The sequence below is a fragment of the Prionailurus bengalensis genome, chromosome A1, assembly GCF_016509475.1.
Source record: "Prionailurus bengalensis isolate Pbe53 chromosome A1, Fcat_Pben_1.1_paternal_pri, whole genome shotgun sequence".
NCBI lineage: Eukaryota > Metazoa > Chordata > Mammalia > Carnivora > Felidae > Prionailurus > Prionailurus bengalensis.
The window spans coordinates 92,591,775-92,614,572 of NC_057343.1; the positions used below are offsets into that span (position 1 = coordinate 92,591,775).

The 22,798-nt window shown below is 45.4% G+C and overlaps 1 protein-coding gene across 2 annotated transcripts in view; it reads left to right on the forward strand.

The window, feature by feature from the left end:
- The first annotated feature begins 226 nt into the window (after positions 1 to 226).
- The window catches only part of PHYKPL (5-phosphohydroxy-L-lysine phospho-lyase), a 38,410-nt gene continuing 15,838 nt past the window's right edge, over positions 227 to 22,798 (forward strand). Inside the window, exons 1-8 of one of the 2 annotated variants that reach the window (XM_043585779.1) lie at positions 227 to 352; positions 1,225 to 1,343; positions 2,398 to 2,557; positions 6,580 to 6,654; positions 7,226 to 7,313; positions 7,391 to 7,507; positions 8,860 to 8,942; positions 9,187 to 9,412. In XM_043585779.1, coding sequence (XP_043441714.1) covers positions 294 to 352; positions 1,225 to 1,343; positions 2,398 to 2,557; positions 6,580 to 6,654; positions 7,226 to 7,313; positions 7,391 to 7,507; positions 8,860 to 8,942; positions 9,187 to 9,412 — 927 coding nt within the window. In that variant the 5' untranslated portion in view covers positions 227 to 293. Of the gene's footprint in view, positions 353 to 439; positions 1,344 to 2,397; positions 2,558 to 6,579; positions 6,655 to 7,225; positions 7,314 to 7,390; positions 7,508 to 8,859; positions 8,943 to 9,186; positions 9,413 to 22,798 lie in introns of those variants that run through there. The other variant, XM_043585778.1, reaches the window with a different exon arrangement.

Genomic DNA, 22,798 nt, shown 5'->3' on the forward strand with positions numbered 1-22,798 from the left:
GTGTCAGTCACACATTCCCAGTTAACTCACAGGGCAACCCATTTTATGCACCAGTAAGGAGACGCGGGAAACAGCCCTGAGCTCAGAGCCCTGCTGGGACAGAAAAAAGCGGCGGGGTCACCCAAGAACCCTTCCCAGAGACGGAAACCGCGAGGTGCCAGGGGCAGGAGGCGGGCGCTGCGTCCCCGGGGCCCGCGACGGGGGCGGGGCCCGCGACAGGGGGCGGGGTTGGCGGCCGAGCGTGCAACAGGCTTCTCTGCGCTGCGTCTCCGCGCAACTGCCCGCCCGGCGCCATGGCCGCCGATCGGCGCGGGAAGGCCGAGACTCTGGCCCTGAGGCGTGGGCTGCTAAGGTACTGAGACGGCGGCGCGGGGCGGTGCGCGCACGCACGACGCACGCACGTCCGGCGCGGAGCCCGCGGAGCCCAGGGACCTCAGCTCCGGGCCTCGCGCGGGCCCCGGCTCCCCGGCCCCACAGACGCAGCCGCCAGCTGCGGGTCCGCGGGGTCCCCGCGGCCGCCTCCCCGCCTGCGTCCTCATTGGGCTGCCCTGCGGCGCCGGGCCGACCCCACCGGCGGCCGCTGACCGGCCTTGGCCCCCTGGAGAAGGCCTCTGCCCTGGCACCTGGGAGGACCTCCCCCAGGGTTGGCCCGCCAGCTGGACCTGGCCTGAGAGTGATCCAGGAAGGGACTGAAAGTTCAGACGGAGGGTGGGCATAGGGGGTCGTCTCCCAGGAAGCCTTAGAGAAAGCCTACCTGTAACCTGTGAGAGGGACTCTTGGTGGCACATGGGGCTGACACCCAGCAGGGTAGCAGAGGCACTGGGCTGGCAAGGACCTTTCAGAGCTGAGCTCCCGCCACCTGCGAGGGTGCCCTCCCTCACACGCATCCCAGCAAGGAAACCCGGCTCTAAGGATCCCCTGTGGGTCTGGAGCTGCCGTCGTTCCTTGGGATCCAAGGGATTAATGTGGGCACGTGCAGAAATGAGCAAGGCCGCCTAGCCTTCACATGACTTAAATAATTTCAGTTTTAGCAGCTTCTCACCCTATCACTCCTCCTTTCCAGCCACCTATGGGTGAGGGACTGGAAGCAGGAAAGCACCACTGTGCCCTTAAAGTTTTGTCCCTCCCAGAAACTGGGGGGTTGTGGGGGGCAGGTGCTATGGTGGGTGGACTTGTCCCTTCAGGTCTTCAGACATGGCTGTCCACTTCTTACTGTCCCCACAGCGATTCTTGCAGACTCTTTTATCCTGAGGATCCTATTAAGATTGTCCGGGGCCAAGGACAGTACTTGTACGATGAACAGGGTGCAGAATACCTGGATTGTGTCAACAATGTGGCTCATGGTTAGTATCCTACCTCAGGCTAGCAGGGCAGGGGAGCAGGCTGAGGCTGTGAACCTGGTCCCAGGGTGATCCTGAGATTGCAGAGAGGTGCGGAGAACTTGGGTTGAGCTGAGCAGAGGAGCCCAGTCTTTCTGGTGTGCCTCATGGAGAGGCTTCAAGCAGTAGCTGTGCTAAATCAGGCAGCACAGCAGTCGGAAGTCCAGTTCCACTTGGGACTGATGGCAAGCTCAGAGAACAGCAGTCAGCCTGACCATGACCAGCAACACAGCAGGCCTCTGGCCAAGTATTGGGAATCATGGTAGGGCTTCAGCCCCAGGGACCTTCTCAGGTGCTAGGCAAGGAAACTGAAGTAGGAATTTAGTTATCCAGGTGGGGCCACCAGAGCTGATGGGATGAAAAGGAGTCTGTGACCCAAAAAGCAAACTAGAGGTTAATAAAATAGTAAAAACAAGGGCTCTAGTCCCAAACTGCTTGGGTTCATCATATCCCTGCCCTCCACTTACATTATGATCTTGGGCAAGTTGTTTAATTCTCTGTGCCTCAGTTTGCTCATCTGCAAAATAGACACGATAATACTAGGGACTCATCTCAAGGTGTTTTAGAGGAATAAGTGAATTAATTTAGATAATTTGCTTGGAGTGTGCCTGGCTCAACACAGGTTGAGCTGTTATAATCCCAGGCTGTTGGCAATCAACATTACCTCCCGCCTCCATTGATTAGTGAAGTCAAGCCTGCCGACAGGCACTCCTCCCCACATCCTGTCTTTGTCCAACAGGCCTCAAGAAGCTTCCTTACAGACACGGATTTTCTAGATAGGGTTTCTGCCAACAAACTTTTTCTTTTGTCCGAATCTCTGGGACTCCTTTCTAGAACTGGCCTCTCTGGCACATACATACATACACACCACACACCCCGTCTTCAGACTCGCCTCTTTCCTCTCTGCCTCTCCCTCACAACTGCTCTCCTCTGGCTGGATTTATGGACTACAGCTGGGGGAGGCCCGGTGGGGCTGGCTGAGCAGAGCCACTATGTGACATTGGTGGCCCTCTTCCAGTTGGGCACTGCCACCCTCTCGTGGTCCAAGCAGCGCACGAACAAAACCAGGTGCTGAACACCAACAGCCGGTACCTGCACGACAACATCGTGGATTATGCACAGAGGCTATCAGAGACCCTCCCGGAGAAGCTCTCTGTGTTTTATTTCCTGAATTCTGGGTAAGTGGACTTCGGCCGGTGGTGAAGACAGAATTGCTCACCTATTGAAACCTAGTGTGGCTGACCCAGCAAGCACTGGGAGTGAGGCAGCCTTGCCCTTGCTGAGTCGGGAGCCCACACTCCCCTGTAGACCTTGGTGCTCACTCTGTCAGATCCCAGTTTTCTGGTCTCTTAGTAAGGCATGCCAGTACCTCTGTTGCATGATTGTCTCCACGATTGTCTTGGGGGCTTACCTAGGTAATATGTTCCTTTACTTCTGCCTTATGAATACACAGGCCCAGCTGGGGGGTATAGCCAAAATCCCTGCCCTCAGCTCGCTCAGTAAGGAACAGAAACATCAACTGGTCCTTCACAGAAATGCAGAGGTCATTGTCTGGAGGAGAAGGAAGGGACCTGATGAGGCAGAGAAGCGGTGAGGGGCCAAAGCCTGCCAGCAGAGGGTCAGGGAAGACTTCTCTATCAGGCAAAGAGCTGATGAGCAGGAAGGAAGCTGCCTACTTCACCAGAAGTATTCATGTCAGGGTTGCTCAGCCTGTGCAAAGGCCCTGCAGCAGTCAGGGCATGGCATCTGGCACACTTGAGGACCCAAAGGGAGAGGAGAGGGTATGAGCTGACACATTCCAAGTGAGGAATTTGTTTTTATCCTGAGAACACTGGGAAGCCATCTGAGGGTTTTAATCAGGCAAGTGATGTCATCGGGGCTGGAGAAGAGCAAGAATGGACCCCATTGGGCACCAATTCAGCAGCCAGGTGACAGGTGATGGTAGCTAACGCTAGTAGTGGCAGCGGGGACAGGAACAGCAGATGATGATGTGTACGTAGGTCTGGCCCAGCCTTGCCTGGGACAGAACACTCCAACAAACCGAGTCATGGCATTTGGGTTATAGTAATGAGTGTTACCATCATCACTGTCATTTTCTTTTCTTTTTTTTTTTTTAATGTTTATTTATTTTTGAGACCATGCGAGAGACAGAATGCAAGCAGCGGAGGGGCAGACAGAGGGAGACACAGAATCTGAAGGGGGATCCAGGCTCTGAGCTGTCAGCCCAGAGCCTGACGTGGGGCTCGAACTCATGAACTGTGAGATCATGACCTGAGCCGAAGTTGGATGCTTAACCGACTGAGCCACTCAGATTCCCCCCTGTCATTTTCATCCATCAGTACCCCCACCCCCACCCCCGCCGCCACACCTTGGTAATTTCTAGGATGCGTAAGTTCCCATCTTCAGTTTGCAGATAAGGAAATAGTAGTTCAAAGAAAGGACTCAGCTTGGGGTCCTTTCTGGGGCAAAGCCAGAACCAGAGCTTATTAGGGAAGAGCAGAAAGCTGGGTCCAGGAGTGAGAGCTTCCTGGGCAGTGGGGTCAGGGATGTTTGCTGGTTTATTCCATCACATGCACTCTGGATTCCAGCAACTTCCACGTTGCCAAATCCAGCGGTCTCTTTGCTGCTCTTGCCTTACACTATCTCTCGGCAATGTTGACAGCATCACCACTCTCCAGAAGTGCTTTCTAGTCTCGCTTCCAGGATGCTGCACACTCCCGGTTTCCACCAGTCTCTGGCCACCCCTTGGTCTCCTCTGCCAATCGCTTCTCCTCTCTTCTTTGGGGCTGGTCCTGAGCCCTCTCCCTGTGTGATCTCATCCATTTCCAAGTCTTCCCATGTTCACGTGCTAATGACTCCCAAATTTGTGTCTCAAGCCCGGATGCTTCCCATGTGTTCCAGCCCCAAGGTTCTAAATGCCCACTTCTGGAACATCTCCAACTCGATAGGTCCAAAAGGAGTTGGTTGTCTTCTGCCAACACCTGGTATGGGACCACGACACTGGCTGTCACTGGCATTCTCAGGAGGACACCCTCCCCCCGCCACCCCGACCCTGTCTCACCTCGTAAATGGCAACACTATCTGCATCTCTCCTCCAGGCAGGAACCACACACCCTCCTCCCAATCCTACAGCAAGCCCGCTTCATCTGTCCCCAAGTTGTCTTCTGCCTCTGTCCCTCTTTCTGTTCTCCATGGCCACGACCTGCTCTGAGCTGGGTGTCCTTAGCTCTTGTCTCTTCCCCTTTTACTCCATTAGGCCCACACAACCGGAGGCTGCCTCCTCAGATGGGAGCTGATTCACGTCCCTTCTCAGATTAAAACTCTTCAGTAGCAGGGCACCTGGGTGGCTCTGTCGATTAAGTGTCCTCTTGATTTCGGTTCAGGTTGTGACCTCAGGGTCGTGGGATCAAGCCTCATGTCAGGCTCTGTGCTGAGCGTGGAGCCTGCTTGAGATTCTTTCTCTCTCCCTCTGCTCCTCTCCCCTGCTTGCATTCTCTCTCTCTCTAAAAATAAAATAAATCTTGAGGTGCCTGGGTGGCTCAGTCGGTTAAGCGTCTGACTTCGGCTCAGGTCATGGTCTCACAGTTTGTGAGTTCGAGCCCTGCATCAGGCTCTGTGCTAACAGCTCAGAGCCTGGAGCCTGCTTCAGATTCTGTGTCTCCCCCTCTCTCTGCCCCTCCCATGCTCATGCTCTGTCTCTCTCTGTCTCTCAATAATAAATAAACATTAAAAAATTTTTTTTAATAAATAAATAAAATAAATCTTTAAAAAAAACAAATACAGCAAAACCTTGGTTCGCAAGCATAATTCATTCCAGAAACATGGTTGTAATCCAAAGCACTTGCATGTCAAAGCAAATTTCAAGAACCGTTGGCTCAGTTGTGATCATGTGACATTCAGTGTCTCATACCACTCATAAGACATTGCTCATTTATCAAGTTAAAATTTGTTAGAAATGTTTGCTCATCTTGCAGAACACTCACAGAACAAGTTACTCACAATCCAAGGTTTTACTATAAATAAAAATTAAAAAACTCTTCAGTAGCTTGGCATGGCACTGAGAAGAAAATCTAGGCGCCTTCCAAGGTCCTGTGTGTGGGGCCCCTGCGTATCTCCCCACTTCCTCTCCCATGCTGCCCCTTGCCTCCCTTGTGCGTCTCGGTTCCCTGAGCACACCGAGCACTTTTCCTGCACATGTCCCTTGCACGTGCTGCTCACTCTGCCTAGAAACTTCCCTCTGGGGACTCAGTTCTGGTGGTGTCTCCTCACAGAGGTTTTCCCTGACCCCTTTAGATAGTCAGGGCTGCCATGACAAAATGCCACAGGCTGGGAGGCTTGAATAACAAATTTATTTCTCCTACTCCTGGAGGCCAGAATCCAAGAATAAAATGTCAGCAGGTTTGACTTCTTTGAGGCCTCTCTCCTTGGTTTGTAAATGGCCACCTTCTGGCTGTGTCCTCACTTGGTCTTTCTTCTTGGCGTCCACGCCTCTTGTGTCTCTGTGTGCCCACGTTTCCTCTTCGTATAAGGACACTAGTCAGATTGGATTAGGGCCCACCCTGACAGACTCATTTTAATTTATATAAATTTAGGGGCGCCTGGGTGGCTCAGTCAGTTGAGTGTCTGACTTTGGCTCAGGTTATGATCTTGTGTTTCTGGGTTCCAGCCCCACATCAGGCTCTGTGCTGACAGCTCAGAGCCTGGAGCCTGCTTCAGATTCTATGTCCCCCCCCCCCTTTCTGCCCCTCTCCTACTCTGTCTCTGTCTTTCAAAAATAAATAAATGTTAATTCATATAAATTTATGTTAAATAGTCACATTCTTAGGTGGTAGGGGTTAGGGCTTCATCATAAGAATTTGGGGGGACACAATTGAGGCCCTATGTGGTTCTCTTGGGGCACTTATGAAAATGATCATTCTTTGTTTATTTTGCTTTCATGATACCTACTAGAATATAGAAAGCTCCAGAAGAGCCAGGACCTATTTTCCTTACTATTTCCAGCCCCCACCCCAGCTCCTAGCACATTTGATAAAATGTTGATTGAGTGAGTGAACTCAAATGAGTCACAAATGGTGTCCTGAGAATCTTCTTGCTGCTGGCAGGGCTTTTCTTTCCCTCTGGACTTCCCTGTAGGAAGCAGGTATCCAGGAGGAAAGCCCTTGGACAGCAGTCTGAGCGGGGCCCACCTTTTCTTTCATAGGTCAGAAGCCAATGACCTGGCCCTGAGGCTGGCCCGCCAGTACACGGGACATTGGGACGTGGTGGTGTTAGACCAGTAAGTGCCATTTCCAGAAGCCTGGGCCCACCACTTACTGGGGATCACTGAGGCTCCAGCTTTGAATGCCTTGGGCAGGAAGATGAGGAGGGGCCTGGGCTACTGGAGGGAAACATGAAGACCCGGCCATAGAGACACCCCTACATACACCAGGGGGCTCTTTCCCCAGGGCCTCTCTTCTGGCAGCAGAAAATGCTTTGTAAGGTGGTGAGAATGGGTCCCACAGTTTGGTATTAAAACAGCCCTGATGGTATTGAGTATCTGCTGTGCACCAGGCCCAGGCCCAGGGCTAGAGCATTAATGACAGTTCTGAAGGAGAACCCCCCACCCCCCACTTCTCAGCAGACAGAACTGAACCCAGAGAGGTTAACCGATTAGCCACCATTGTAGCTAGTAAGCGGTCATATGGGAAGTCTTACCGGCTCCAAGGCCCGTGCTGGTTCCCAGCCCCAGGAGTCGGGGGCTGTGTTGGAAAGGTTGGTCTTCCCTGTGTCTCCTGAGGTGGATGGACGTTGGTCGGGACTGGGCCATGGAGTACTCGTTCCTGAGCCCCCTCCGTTCTTCTCCTCAGTGCTTATCACGGTCACCTGAGCTCCCTGATTGACATCAGCCCCTACAAGTTCCGAGACCTGGATGGCCAGAAGGAGTGGGTCCATGTGGTATGCACTGCCCAAGTGGGCAACAGGTCGGTGCTCACCCCCCCAGCCTGGATGACACGGCACTGTCACTCCCACAGGCACCTCTCCCAGACACCTACCGGGGTCTTTACCGGGAGGACCACCCCAATCCGGCTGGGGCCTATGCCAGCGAAGTGGAACGCGTGGTGAACAGCGTACAGGAAAAGGGCAGGAAGGTAACTGTGTCTGCACAGGTCCCGTGAATCGAACAGCGGCTGGCATTTCAACCCAGTACTAGATACCGGGGACCCTGGGAGAAACTGGAATTGGCCCCCCCCCCCATTAGGAATCTAGTTGGGGGGGGGCGGTTAGCTGCTCAGCAGACAGTCTAGATAAAGGTACGTGCTGGGTGTTACAGGGGTCCAGAGGCCCCTGGCTGGACGGTTCCGTGCAGAGGGGTTAGCACTCAGGGGGCATGGGACAACCCAGGCAGACATCACCGTGGGGCCTGGCCCAGCTGGCAGGAAATGAGCGTAGAGAAGCAGGCAGAACGTAGGCCTACAAGGGCAGTGCAGGAGGGCTGGAGGCCAGAGAGCAGTAAGACCAGGGGTGCATTTGAATGGGGCCAGCCTGAGGCCGTGAGGAGTCCCTGCCCCCGTGTTGTAGTGGCCGTGGAGTTCAGGGGCAGAGACAGGAGAGATGGGTGTGCACTGGGAGAGCAGTGGCCACGGGGACCGATGGACGGAGTTAGCTGTTGGTGGGAGGGCTCTCCGGAAAGTCTTGCTGCAGCAGTGACAGCTGAACACAGGACACACAGCAAAGAGCAGCAGGCTATGAAGCCAGAAAGCCTGGCAGAACCAGATCAGGGGAGCTCGGCGTGTGCAATTCAGATGCTTTGCCTGCACTTACATAAAAGCAGAAAAGAGACTGTTTCCTACCCCATCAGTTCTTCCTTCATCTGGGCGGTAGCCTCTGAAGCAGCTCTAGGACTAAACATAGCTTGGAGGTCACAGCTGTAAGAAATGGGGTCACGGAAGTGCTTTACACAGGACAGTTTTGAGTTTGGCGACTGAGCTGAGGCTCACCCTGGTGGCCGATGGAGGATGGACTATCAGAGGCATCCCACCAGGTGGCATCTGCAGGAGGCCAAGGCAGAAAGTGACAGATATGCCAGGAGGCAGGTGTGTCCAGGTGGAGGGGCTGAGCGTGCGCACAGACACTGGAGAGGCAGAGGCCGTGCTGACTGGATGAAGGAAGAGGCTGGATCAGGGCTGGGGGCTGAGTTTCCCTCGGTGGGGGTGATGGGAGTCACCAGGGAGGAACAGGGAAGGAACAGTCCGATGGGGAGAAACCTGGGACATGCTGCGTACAAAGGGTCTGGAGAACTCCATGCAGTAAGAGTTGGTTTGCGGCCCCAGAGCAAACCCGGTCACAGGCCAGATGTGACCTGGAGCCCGAAATGGCCACACAGCCACGCTGGTGACTGGTCCTGCTTGGAGCCAGCGCTGAGCCAGCATTGGCAGGACATGCTCCGCCTGCCACTCAGTGCCTCCACAGTGGTATCCCCAGCATCCTGTCTCGTCCACAGATTGCAGCGTTCTTTGCAGAGTCTCTGCCCAGCGTGGGAGGACAGATCATCCCCCCTGCCGGCTTCTTCCAGGAAGTGGCAGAGTGAGTAGCTGAGATGGCAGGGCTGTAATAATGGGGTTTCTCGACCTTTGTTCCAAATTCCAGCCTCAGCTTGGCCTCTTGGCCAGAACTTTGAGAAGAAATGGTGGCTCTGAGAAAGCCAGCTACCTGCCTAAGGCCCCCACCTTAGTGCTGGCAGAGCCAGGGTTCAGGGTCCAAGACCCCCGAGCTCCTGGTCTGATCCTCCTTATCACAGACCCAGTCAGCCATCTGTCCTCTGCCACAGGCACATCCACAGGGCCGGAGGGGTCTTTGTCGCAGACGAGATTCAAGTGGGCTTTGGCCGAGTGGGCCAGCACTTCTGGGCCTTCCAACTGCAAGGAGAAGACTTTGTCCCTGACATCGTCACCATGGGCAAGTCCATCGGCAATGGCCACCCCGTAGCCTGTGTGGCCACAACCCAAGCTGTGGCAAGGGCATTTGAAGCCACCGGCGTCGAATACTTCAACACGGTGAGTGAAGGCTCCAGGGCAAGGGAGCACCGTGTGTCCTGCGGGCCTCACCCTGGTGGTCCTTAAAGAGCAAAGGCCACAGGCCTAGCACTGTGCCCAGTGCACAGATTTCTAAGATGCTGTCCTTGGGGGTTACTGTAGGTCAGAGGGAAAAATATACACAACCTTAATTTTTTTTTTAATGTTTCTTTATTTTTGAGAGAGAGAGCTTGAGCAGAGGAGGGGCAGAGAGAGGGGGAGACAGAGTCCCAAGCAGGCTCCATGCTGTCAGCGCAGAGCCTGTTGTGGGGCTCAAACCCACAAACCAAGATCAGTAAGATCATGACCTGAGCCAAAGTCTGACGCTCAACCAACTGAGCCACCCAGGTGCCCCTCACACCTTTTAAAAACTCGCATCAATCTAAAAGCTGTCTCAAGAGACGGTGCCTTGTAAAGTATGCAGAATGAATACAAGAGGCCCTCTCTCCCTGCTGGGTGTCATGCCCTGTGCCTGAGCTGATGCAGATGTGTGAGGAGCTCCATCTGTCTGGGTGACTAGTGGTCTGGGAGCAGAGTTAACATTCCAGTTGGAGCTTTGAGGAGGGCATGGCTCCCTGTCCTTGGGCGGGGGAGGGGGGAGGCTGGAGAGCTTTCCCTAAGTTCAGCGGCACTGAGAGAACATGCAGGGGGTGAGGGGAGCACGGTCATCAGCAGGGGCTTCCTCAGAGCTGAGGAGTCAGGACCCATCCTGACATCAGTGACGAGCCATGACGAGCCATGGAAGGGTTTTAACTGGGGACAGATGAGGTCTGAAATACACTCGAGAAGGATCTCTGGTGATCAGTGTAGAGAAAGAACCAGAGGTGGGGAAACGGATCCAGAAGGATCTTGTCTAAGACAGGAAGACCCAAGTCTGGGCACAGGCCACAGGGAGGACATGGGCAGGGACAGCGTCGAGGGAAGAACTCACTATGACTTCTCAAAAAAGAGCCAGTTCAAATTGGGGCTGAAACATGTCAGGATTGGGCAAGGTGGGCAAAAGTTGGCAGAGGTCGTTAAGGGTGAGGGCTGATGGTTTGGTAAATCGTCACTTTGTGTCCAGGAGACACGCAGATAGAGCTCCTGCCCTGGACCAGACCTGTAGACACCTGACCTTGGAGGCGTGGACAGCTTGCATTCGGGGACAGCACAAGGGACGAGGGATGTGGGAGGGAGGGCAGAGAAGGGGTGTCCTGTGAGTGGGGCGTCTGGGGGAACAGGGAGGAGCAGCCCTGGGAGCAGGAAGGAGTGTGTTGTGAGGGCTGAAAGACAGATCTGGGTTTTTATTTCTTTGGCTTAACCTGAAGTGCCCATAGTTAGATCATACAAACCGTGGTTCATGAAGACTCATCCTCTGTCCCTGCACAGTCCTCTCTTCATTAGCCAGCTATCCAGGTACTTTTATTTATGTAATAAGCATCCAAGAAGCCATTATTCCAAAGGAAAGTTAGGACCTGGACAGTAACCTGCATCTACCCATATGGTTGCTCCCCAGTCCCATCTCATTGCCTCTGCCACCCCGGTAACCATCACCACGTTCATTATTTATTCTGGTTGTTTTTTTAACCTTATAAAACGTGTATCATGCTGTGTGTTGTCTTTGGAGATTTGTTTTTTTCACCTAACATTGTCACTAAGAATTGTCCACATTGCTTGTCACTGAAGTTTGTTGTTGCTTTAAGGGTATGTGTTTACTTTGAGAGAGACAGAGACATTCCAGGGTCGGGGGGGGGGGGGGGGTTGGGAGAGAATCCCAAGCAGGCTCCATACTGTCAGCACAGAGCCCAACTCACAGCTTGAACTCATGAAACCTGAGATCATGACCTGAGCTGAAACCAAGAGTCAGATGCTTAACCGACTGAGCCACCCAGGCACCCCTGAAGTTTGTTTTGACTGCTTTATACTGTCCCCACCATATGAATGGGCCCTGGCTTATTTGTCCATTCCTCTTGATGTGCTCTGGGGTTGTCCCCATGTTTTTTGCTGCTATAAATAACTTTTATAAGTTTCTGTTGTACATGTGCAAGAGTCTGTCTTAGGAATAGACCCTACAAGTGTAATTGCTAGGTCGTGGGGGTCTGTGTTCACCTCCATTTTAACAGATGATGACATCTGTTTTCCACAGTAGGTCACAAGTTAGCATCCTGCCTGTGGCGGGTAAGAGATTCTGTGGGTCTACTTCCTCTCAAATGCCTTTTAACATTTGCCGGGCAAGTAGGGTTAAAATGGTAGCCCCTCATGTCAGGGAGTGTTCTTGATATGCCATCCCCTGGTTTCAAATTACGTGAAACATCTCTTCATATGTTTTTGTTTTAAGTTTTTATTTAAATTCTAGTTAGTTAACATACAGTATAATGTTAGTTTCAAGGGTACAATATAGTGATTCAGTGCTTCCATACAACACCCAATGTGATACCCATTGTGACAAGTGTGCTCCTTAATCCCCATCACCTATTTCCCCCACCCCCCACCCACCTCCCCCTCTGATAACCTTCAGTTTGTTCTCTTTAGTTAAGAGTCTGTTTCTTGGTTTGTTTCTCTCTCTCCCTTTTTCCCCCTTTGCTTGTCTGTTTTGTTTCTTAAAGTCCACATAGGAGTGAAGTCATAGTCATATGGTATTTGTCTTTCTCTGTGACTTATTTCGCTTAGCATTGTATTTTCTAGCTCCATCCATGTTGTTGCAAATGGTGAGATTTCATTCCTTTTTATGGCTGAATAGCATTCCATTGTTTATATATACCACATCTTCCTTATCCGTTCATCAGTCGATAGACACTTGGGCTGCTTCTATATCTTGGCTATTGTAGATAATGCTGCTATAAACATAGGGTACATGTAACCCTTTGAATTAGTGTTCTTAATATTCTTTGGGTAAATACTCAGTAGTGCCATCGCTGGATCATAAGGCAGTTCTCTTTTTAACTTTTTGAGCAAACTCCATACTGTGGCTGCACCAGTTTGCATTCACAACAGTGCACAAGGGTGCCTTTTTCTCAACATCCTCACCAACACCTGTTGTTTCTTGTGTTGATGACTTTAGCGTTCTGACAGGTGTGAGGTGATATCTGATTGTAGTTTTGATTTGCATTTCCCTGGTGTTAAGTGGCAGTAAACATCTGTTCATGTGTCTGTTGGCCATCTGGATGTCTTCTTTGGAGAAATTTCCGTTAGTGTCTTCTGCCCATTTTTTAATTGCATTATTTGTTTCTTGAGTGTTGAGTTATATTAGTTCTTTATAGATTTTGGATATCTTCGTATGTTTATTGGCCATGTGTTTCCTTTTCTGCAAAATGCCTGTTTTTTCTTTTGCCCGTTTTTTGATTGAGTTACTAGAGCTTTTCTTACTTATTTGCAGGAGTTTTGTGTGCCTGTGTATATGCATTTGTGTATGTGTATATATGCATTTGTGTGTGTGTGTGTGTACACAGGGGCACACACACACGTATTCTTGATACTGGTCTTTTGTCAATTGTGTAGGTTGTGAATATGTTCATCCCATTTATAACTTGCCTTTTACTTCTTTTACATATTTTTTGTTGAACCACAGTTTTTAATTTTAGCATGGACTACATCAGTCTTTCCTTTAATAATTCTTTTTGTGTCTCATTTCAGAGATCTCTCCCTACCGCTAAAGTCTACAAGGTATTCATCTACAGTTTCTGTTAGGTATCTTAACATTTTGTCTTGACATATAAGCCCTTAGTCCACCTGGAGGTGATTCATTTCATCTCTGTGAATGTGAATAACATGTTTTTAGCTTCCTTTGTTCCCCCGCTGATCGGACATGCTACCTGCATTACGTAGCCAGAGTTCATATGCACACAGGTGTGTTTCCAGGTTCTTCTTTCAGTTCTTCTAGTCAGTTTGTCTATCTGTTGCTCTACCACATTGCCTTATTACTAGAACTTCTTAATGAGCTGTATGTCTGGTAGAAAAGTTCTCCTCTGACCTGTTTTTTCCTTCTTCAGAAGTGTTCTGGCCATCCTGGCCCTTTACTATTTCACTGATGTTTTATTTTAAAGTTATCTTTAAACAGGAAAAAACCCTGTTGGAATTTTGATAGGGAAATCACTTGAATCTGTAGATGAACTTGAAACAAAAATTGATGTATATTATTGAATCATGCTACCCATGAACATGGCATACCTCTCCATGTTTTACAAATTCCCCCACAGAGATCTTACACATTAAATTTATTCCTAGATATTTGAAACTTTCTATCATAAAAGATGACCTCTCTTTATCTGTATACTCTTTGCTGCTGCTGTATAAAATATGGACTTTTGTATATTAATTTTTTTATCCATTCTCTTGCTAAACTGTTCTATCACTTCTAGTAATTTATAGGCAGACCTTTTCTTCTTTGTTCCTATGTAAAAAATCATATCCTCTCAAAAAAATGGCAGTTGTTTGATTATACTGGGTGAGACTTCCAATACATAGTTGACAACCAATGGTGACAGTGGGCATACTTGTCCGGTTTATAGGAATATTTATAATACTTGTCCATCAAGGATGATATTTGGTATAGATTTTCCTTTCATCTCTTTTTTAATGTTTTTGGGTTTTTTTGGGTTTGTTTGTTTTTTTTTTTTTTTGAGAGAGAGAGAGAAAAGTGCAAGGAGGGGAGGGGCAGAGAGAGGGAACACAGAATCTGAAGCAGGCTCCGGGCTCCAAGCTGTCATAATAGAGCCCGATGAGGGGCCCAAACCCACGAACCCTGAGATCATGACCTGAGCCAAAGTCGGACACTTAACTGACTAAGCCACCTAGGTGCCCCTAACAAAAATTAATTTAACACTAATTTTCTTAACATTAATTATTCAGATTTCCAGGTTTTAATTTCTATCCAGTAAATATTAATAGATATAACCCATATAAACAGAAGCTCTTTGGGTTCCTCAATAATTTTTGAGAGTGTAAAGGGATTCTAAGTTCTACAATGTGAGGGCTGAGGCACCTGGGTGGTTCAGTTGGTTAAGCCTCTGACTCTTGATTTCTGCTCAAGTCATGATCTTACAGTTGTGAGATTGAACCCCACGTTGGGCTCCATGCTGAGCATGAAGCCTGCTGGGGATTCTCTTTCTCCTTCTCTCTCCCTCCCCTGCTCACGTGCACTTACATGCTCACTTTCTCAGAAAAATTAATTAATTAATTAATTAAATTTAAAGTGAGGACCACTGCAATATTCAGCTCTAGGTTTTTCAAAAATACAGCAGAGTATTGTTAACTATGGTAACCATTCTGTACATTATGCCCCCAGAACTTATTTATTTTGTAATTGGAAGTTTGTAACTTTAGACCAACTTCACTAATTTTGCCCAACCCCCACCCTCTCACCTCTGGCAACTATATGTTCTCTGTATCTAAGTGTTCCATCTTGGGTTTGTTTTTTGCTTTTAGTTTTGATTCCACAAATAAGTGAGATATATTATTTGTCTTTCTCTGTCTGACTTATGTCACTTAGCATAATGTCCTCAAGGTACAGGGTATGTTGTCACAAATGGCAAGATTTCCTTCTTTTTTTTATGGTGGGATAATATTCCATTGTGAATATATACCACATTTTCTGTATCCATTCAACCATGAATGGACATTTAGATTGCTTCTCTGTCTTAGCTATTGAAAATTGTGCTGCAAGAAACATGGTGGGGTGCAGATATCTCTGAGATAGTGTTTATGTTTCCCTTGGATAAATACCCAGAAGTGGAATTGCTGGATCATATGGTAGTTCTTTTTTTTTTTTTTTTTTTTTAATATTTATTCATTTGGGGGAGAGTGCAAGCAGGGGAGGGGCAGAGAGAGGGGGACAGAGGACCCGAAATGGGCTCTGCACTGACAGGCTGACAGCAGCAAGCCTGATGTGGGGCTCTAACTCATGAACCACGAGATCGCCACCTGAGCGGAAGTCAGAGGCTCAACTGACTCAGACACCCAGGTGCCCCTGATCATTCTAGTTTTAATTTTTGAGGAACTTCTGTTCGGTTTTCCATAGTGGCTCTCCCTATTTGCATTCCCACCAACAGTACACAAAGGTCCCCTTTTCTCCACATCCTCACCAACGTTTGCTATTTCTTATCTTCTTGGTAATAGCCATTCTCCCAGGTACGAGGTAATACCACAGTTTTGATTTACATTCCCCTGACGACTGGTGATGTTGGGCACCTCTTTGTGTACCTGTTGGCCATCTGTGTGTCCTCTTGGGAAAATGTCTGTTCAGATCTTTTAATGCCCATTTTTTAATCATATTGTTTGTTTTTTGGCTATTGAGTTGTGTGTATTCTGTATATATTTTGACTATTAGCTCCTTATCAAATACATGATTTGCAAATATTTTCTCCCATTTGGTCAGTTGCCTTTTCATTTTGTTGATGGTTTCCTCCGCTGTGCGGATGCTTTTTAGTCTGATGTAGTCCCACTCGTTTATTTTGTTGCCTTTGCTTTTGGTGTTAAATCCACAAAATTGCCAAGACTGGTGTCAAGGAACTTATCAGGTATGTTTTCTTCTCAGAGTTTTATGGTTTCAGGTCTTATATTCAAATCTTTAATCCATTTTGAGTTAATTTTTGTGTATGGTGTAAGATAGTAGTCAATTTTCCAGGAACTGAATCTTTATCACAAAGAGTAATCTTTTCCATTCCTAATAATGATGTTGGGTCTTAAATCACATTTTATCTGCTATGAGTCCACCTTTCAGTCAGCTTTAGATGTGTTTCTTTTATTGAATATATATCTAGAATTTGGGGGTTTTTGGTGTAAACTTGTTAATATTTACTTTAAAAGTGATTACTTAAGACAATTTAAATTTAATGTAATTATTGGTATATTTAGGCCTGTTGCTAACATCTTCATTTATAATTTCAGTTTATCATGCTTTTCTCTTTTAATAGTATCTGTATTAAAAGTATTCCATCTCAAATCATTTTCAGTGTAAGCCTTTATATTGCGGAACTTCTGCAATCTTGTGTGCCTAAGAATATTTTTTATCAGGGCCTTATATTTAAATATTTTAGCTAGGGGGTATCTGGCAGGCTCAGTTGGTGGAATATGCAACTCTTGATCTCAGGGTTGTGGGTTTGAGCCCCATGTGGGGTGTCGAGATGACTTAAATAAACAAACTTTAAATAAAAATTCAGTGGTTTTTAGTGTACTCACCAAGTTGTACCAGCATCAGTACTGTCTTAATTCTGGAACATTTCCATCACCCAGAAAGCAGGCCCATACCTGTTAGCAGCCACTCCCTGTTGCCTTCCCTCTGTAAGTCCTGGCAGTCGCTGTCCTTTCTATCTCAATGGATATGTCTGTTCTTATAAATGGATTTCATATAAATGAAATCACACATGTGGCCTTTTGTGTCTGACTTCTGTCACACAGAATAATATTTTCAAGGTTCATCCATGTTATAGCATGAATCAGTACTTCATTCTCTTTTGTGGATGAATAATAATTCCATTGTATGAATAGTGCCACATTGCATTTTTCCATTCTTCCATTAATCAACATTTCCCCTTGGCTCTTATGAATAATGCTGCAGTGAACATGTGTGTACATATGTTTGTTTGGACATATATATTCAGTTCTACTGAGTAGGCACCTGTGAGTAGACTTGCTGGATCGTATGGCAACCCTAGGTTTAACTTTTTGAGAAATGACAGACTTTGTCCAAGCAGCTGTACCACTTTACATGCCCGCCCACAATGTATAGGGGTTCCAATTTCTCCATATCCTCTCAAGAATTAAGTTATTTTCTGTCTTTTATGATAGCCATCCTAGTGAGTGTGAAATAGTACTTCATTGTAGTTTGCATTTCCCTCATGGCTAGTGATGCTGAGCATCTTTTTATATAGTTAATTGACCATTTATATATATTCTTTAGGAAATGTCTACTCATTGTCCTTTGCCCATTTTTTTAATTGGGTTACTTATCTCTTTTTGCTGAGTTGTAAGAATCTTTAATTTTTTTAAAGTTTTTATTTTAGAGCATGCATAACTGGGTGAGAGGGGCAGAGGAAGAGAGAGAGAGAGAGAGAGAGAGAGAATATCTTAAGCAAGGTCCATGCTCAGTGCAGAGCCTGATGCAGGGCTCAATACCATGACCCTGGGATCGTGACCTGAGCTGAAATCAAGAGTTGGATCCTCAGGGTGCCTGGATGGCTCATCAGTTAAGCATCCATCTTTGGCTTAGGTCATGATTCCGTAGTTTGTGAGTTCGAGCCCCGTGTCAGGCTCTATGCTGACAGCTCAGAGCCTGGATCCTGCTTTGGATCCTGTGTCTCCCTCTCTCACTGCCCCTCCCCCACTCACGTTCTCTCTCTCAAACATAAATAAACATTTAAAAAAAATTTTTTTAAGTTGGATGCTCAACCTACTGAGCCACCCAGCACCCTAAGAATTAGATACATATCCTAGGTACTAGATCCTTATCAGATAGATAATTTGGAAATATTTTCCCCCATTTCTGACTTGTTTTTCACTTTCTTGGTAGTCTCCTCTGAAGCACAGAGTTTTTAATTTTGAGGGAGTCCAATTTATTATTTTTTTGCTTGTGAGTGCCTTCAAGTCATATCTCACAAACCACTGATGAATCAAAGGTCATGAAGATTTACACCTTTGCTTTCTTCTAAGAATTTTATGATTTTAGCTCTTACATTTAGGTCATTGGTTTATTTTGAGCTAATATTTTGCATATGGTATGAGGTAGGGGTAACTTGACTCTTGCATGTGGATATCTTGTTGACTCAACACCATTTGCTGAAGATTATTTTTATCCTTGGGGCACCTGGGTAGTTCAGTTGGTTGAGCATCCAACTTCAGCTCAGGTCATGATCTCGCAATTTGGGAGTTCAAGCCCCACATCAGGCTCACTGCTGTCAACGCAGAGCTCGCTTCAGATTCTCTGTCCCCTTCTCTCTGCCCCTCCCCCACTTGTTTATTTAAAATATTTAAAACATATTTTTTAAAAAGACTATTTTTACCCCATTGAATGGTCTTGACGCCCTTGTCAAAGTTGACCAGCAACAAAACCTAAAATAACTAAATAGGATTACATCTATAATCAAAAAGCTTGTATACAGAGAAGGAAACTATCAACAAAACAAAAAGGTGGCATACTGAATGGGAAAAGGTATTTGCAAATCATACATCCAGGAAGGGGTTAATACCCAAAATATGTAAAGAACTTACACAACTTAATAATTAAAAAAAAAAAAAACAAAAACAGTTGAAAAATGAACAGAAGCCTTGAATAAACATTTTTCCGAAAAAGACCTACAGATGGCCAACAAGCACATGAAAAGATACTGAACACCACTCATCATCAGGGAAATGCAAATCAAAACCACAATGAGATATCTCCTCACACCTTTCAGAATGGCCTTTATCAAAAAGATGAAAAATAACAGGTGTTGGCGAGGATGTGGAGAAAAGGTGTTGATGGGAATGTACATTGGTGCAGTCACTATGGAAAGCAGTACAGAGGTTTCTGGGGAAAAAAAAAAAAAAAACTTAAAATAGAGCTACCATATAACCCAGCAATTCCACTTCTAGGAATTTATCTGAAGAAAATAAAAACATCAGTCTGCAAAGAACTATCCACCGCTGTGTTCATCATGCGTTATTTGCAAGAACCAAGATAGGAAAACAGCCCAAGTGTTCGTCAATTTGTGAATGGATAAAGAAGACGTGGTATATGATGTACACAGTGCGATATTACTCACCCATAGAAAAGAATGAAATCTTGCCACTTGTGACAATAAGGATGGAGCTAGAGAGTACTGGGCTAAGTGAAACAAATCAGAGAACGACACATACCGTATGATTTCACTTTTATGTGGACTCTGAAAAAACAGTTGATACTGAGTTTTGTGAGTTTTTATATAGTTTGGGTATTAACCCCTTATGAGATCTCTTATTTGCACATCTTCTTCCATTTAGTAGGTTTCCTTTTCGTTTTGTTTATGATTTCCTTCACTGTGCAAAAGTTTTTCAGTTTGATGTAGTCCGAATGGTTTATTTTTGCTTTTGTCGTCCTTGCCTGGACAGATCCAAAAAGATAAATGTCCAAGAGTTTACTGCCTGTTTTCTTCTGGGAGTTTTATGGTTTTAGGTCTTATATTTAAGTATTTAATCCATCTTGAGCTTATTTTTATATATGATGTAAGAAAGTGGTCCAGTTTCATTCTTTAGCATGTAGCTGTCCAGTTTTCCTAACACCATTTATTGAATACACTGTCTTTTCTCCATTGTATGTTCTTGCCTCCTTTGTCATAAATTAATTGGCCAAATAAGTGTGGGTTTATTTCTGGACTCTATTTTGTTCCATTTGTCTACATGTTTGGTTTTGTGCCAGTACCATGTTGTTTTAATTACTATAAACTGTATCCTTTGAAATCTGGGAGTATGATTGATACCTCCTGCTTTGTTCCTTTTTCTCAAAGTTCCTTTGGCTATTGGGAGTCTTTTTAGGATTATTTGTTCCAGTTCTGTGAAAAAAAATGTCATTGGGTATTTTGATAGGGATCACATCAAATCCATAGGCTGCTTTTGGTAGTATGGACATGGGAATAATATTAATTCTTCCAACCCATGAGCACAGTATATCTTTCCATTTATTTGTGTCATCTTCAATTTCTTTCATCAGTGTCTTACAGTTTTCAGGGGACAGCTGTTTCATGTCCTCAGTTAAATTTATTCCTAATTATTTGTTGATGCAATTATAAACGGGATGGTTTCCTTAATTTCTGCAATAATTTGCTACTAGTAGATAGAGACACAAGATTTCTGTTTATTTTGCATCCTTCAACTTTACTGAATTCCTTTATGCTAATAGTTTTGGGGTGCAGACTTGAAAGTTTCTTATATTGTAGTAGGTCATCTGTGCATCATGACCGTTTTACTCCTTCTAATTTGGATGTCTTTTATTTCCTTTTCTTGCCTGATTGCTGTGGCTAGGACTGTGTTCAATAAAAGTGGCAGGAGGGGGTATCCTTGTCTTCTTGAGGAAAAGCTTTCAACGTTTCACTATTGTGTATGATGTTGGTTGTGGGTTTGCCATGTATGCCCTTTTTTGTGTTTGAGGTATGTTATGTCTGTACCCACCTTTTGTAGAGATTTTATTATGAATGGATTTTGAATTTTGTCAAATGCTTCTTCATCTCTTGACTGACTGGATGATTTTTATCCTTTGTTTTGTTAATGTGGTGTATGTATCACATTGAATGATTTGCAGATATTGAACCATCCTTGCATCCCAGAAATAAGTCCCATGTGATCATGGTGTATGAGCTTTTTAATGTATTAGTTGAATTTGGTTTACTAATATTTTGTTAAGCATTTTTGCATCTATGTTCATCAGGGGTATTGGCTTGTAATTTTCTTTTTTTTACAGTGTCTTTGGGTTAGGTATCACGGTAATGCTGGCCTCATGAGCATAAATAAGTGTTCCTTCCTTTTCAGTTTTTTGGAATAAATTGAAAAGTTTCAGAAAGATAGGTATTAACTCTTTAAATGTTTGGTAGAATTCACCTATGAAGCTGTCTGGTCCTGGACTTTTGGTCTTTTGGTTTGGGGGAGTTTTCTTTGTTTTCGTTTTTGTTTCTTTACTGATTGAAATTCATTACTAATAATCATCTGTTCAGATTTTTGTTTTATTCCTGATTCAGTCTTGGAAGATTGTATGTTTCTAGGAATTTATTTATTTCTTCTAGGTTGTCCAATGTAATGGCATACAATTGTTCATGAAAATCTTTTATGATCCTTTATATTTCTGTGGTATTGGTTGTAACTTCTCTTTCACTTCTAATTTTATTTGGTCCTCTCTCTTTTTTCTTGACAAGTCTGACCAAAGGTTTTTCAGTTTTGTTTATTAAAGAACCAACTCTTAATTTCATTGATCTTTTCTTTTCTTTCTTTTTTTTTTTTTTTTTTTTTTTTTTGTCGTTAGTCTTTATTTACTTCTGCTCTGATCTTTATATTCTTCCTTCTACTGACTTTTGGCTTTATTCTTTTTTTTTTTTTTTTTTTTAGCTCCTTTAGGTGTGAGCTCAGATTGTTTAAGATTTTTCCTGTTTCTTAGGGGCACCTGGGTATCTTAATCGGTTAAGTGTCTGACTTCGGCTTGGGTCATGATCTCATAGTCCAGGAGTTCGAGCCCCATGTTGGGCTCTGTGCTGACAGCTCAGAGCCCAGAGCCGGCTTCTGATTCTGTGTGTATCTCTCTCTGCCCCTCCCCTGCTTGCATTCTGTCTCTCTTTCTCAAAAATAAACATTAAAAAATATGTATTCAAGATTTTTCCAGTTTCTTGATATGGACCTGTGTCACTATACTGCCCTGTTAGAACTGCTTGTGCTGTTTCCCATAGATTTTGGAGCATTGTTTTTTCATTTTTATCACAGGTATTTTCTTATTTCCTCTTTGATTTATTCATTAACCTATTGGTTGTTTAGTAGCATCTTGTTTAGCCTCCATGTGTTTGTATTTCTTCCATTTCCTTTATTGTAAGTGATTTCTCCTTTCACACTGTTGTGGTTGGTAAGTGTGATTTCATTCATCTTCAATTTATTAGACTTGTTTTGTGGCCTTGTGATCTGTACTGGAGAATGTTCCATGTGCACTTATTCTGGGGTGCCTGGGTGGCTCAGTCCGTTAAGTGTCCAACTTCAGCTCAGGTCATATTCTCACAGCTGGTGAGTCTGAGACCTGTGTCGGGCTCTGTGCTGACAGCTCAGAGCCTGGAGCCTGCTTTGGGTTCTGTGTCTCCCTCTCTCTCTCTGCCCCTGCTTCGCTCACATTCTGTCTCTATCTCTCAAAAATAAAAATGTTAAAAAAAATTTTTTTAATGATCCCTTTTATCATTATATTATGCTCTTCTTTATCTCTTATTTCAATCTTTGTTTTAAAGTATATTTTGTCTGATATAAGTATTGCTACCTTTTTGCTTCTATTTGCATGGATTATCTTTTTTCCATCTCTTTACTTCCAGTTTGTATGTTAAGTCTGAAGTGAGTCTCTTGTAGGCAGCATATAGAGGAGTCCTGGGTTTGTTCATTTGTTTAATCCATTCAGCTACCCTGTGTCTTTTGACTGGATCATTGAGTCCATTTACAGTTGTAGTGATTATTGATAGCTATGTATTTACTGCCATTTTCTTTTCTGCTGGTTTTGCAATTCTCTATTGCTTTTTCTCTTGCTTTCTTGTGCTTTGATGACCTTCCTTAGTGTTATGCTTAGATTCCTTTCTGGGGTTGTTTTTTTTTTGTGCATCTATTACAGGTTTTGGGTTTGTGGTTACCATGAGATTCATATATAACAAGCTGTGTATAGCAGTCTGTTGTAAATTGGTAGTTAAGTTCAAACTCATTCTAAAAACA